This window comes from Penaeus monodon, chromosome 30 (genome assembly GCF_015228065.2).
Source record: "Penaeus monodon isolate SGIC_2016 chromosome 30, NSTDA_Pmon_1, whole genome shotgun sequence".
Lineage (NCBI taxonomy): Eukaryota > Metazoa > Arthropoda > Malacostraca > Decapoda > Penaeidae > Penaeus > Penaeus monodon.
Window position 1 is genome coordinate 11,827,181 of NC_051415.1, and position 522 is coordinate 11,827,702.

At 35.2% G+C, this 522-nt stretch overlaps 1 protein-coding gene across 2 annotated transcripts in view; it reads right to left on the reverse strand.

The window, feature by feature from the left end:
- Positions 1-166: 166 nt before the first annotated feature.
- LOC119592521 (TBC1 domain family member 20-like) overlaps positions 167-522 on the reverse strand; it is a 16,822-nt gene continuing 16,466 nt past the window's right edge. For both annotated transcript variants that reach the window (XM_037941375.1, XM_037941376.1), the window contains exon 8: positions 167-395. In XM_037941375.1, coding sequence (XP_037797303.1) covers positions 206-395 — 190 coding nt within the window. In that variant the 3' untranslated portion in view covers positions 167-205. The remainder of the gene's footprint in view (positions 396-522) is intronic.

The following is a 522-nucleotide window of genomic DNA, read 5'->3' on the forward strand; positions in this document are numbered from 1 at the left end:
CTCTGTAAAATTAAATTTTGTTTTTTAAAAACTACTTCTTCCATTATTTTATTAGTTTACAGAGCAAAAAGATAATAAAGTTTACTACCCATCATTCAATTTTTTTAAAATAATCGAGCAGAGTGAAAGACTGTAATTCATATATTATCATCGTTTTGCTACAAAAGGAAACACAAGAGCTGAATTGGAATAGTAGCTATAAAGGCTAGTGGCAATGTATGCTGTTACTGCAAAGGCAGCCACCTTCACAAGCATGTTCCTCTGAGCTGGCACCAGTGGGAAGGTATCTGAACACCGTTGCAAGGATCCCCCGGTAATTCTGACCTCTCCTTGCTGCTTCAAACTTCTTACGTCTCTCGAGGACTTGCTGCTTCTCCAGCTTCTCTTCTTCAGCCCTTTGGAGAATAAGGAGAGATTATTGTACACAATAAACTTTCTATTGAAAGGAAATATAATTTCAAAATGTATACTATATAACTAGCCAATTACCATTTATGTTATTATTGCAAATGAACTCTACAT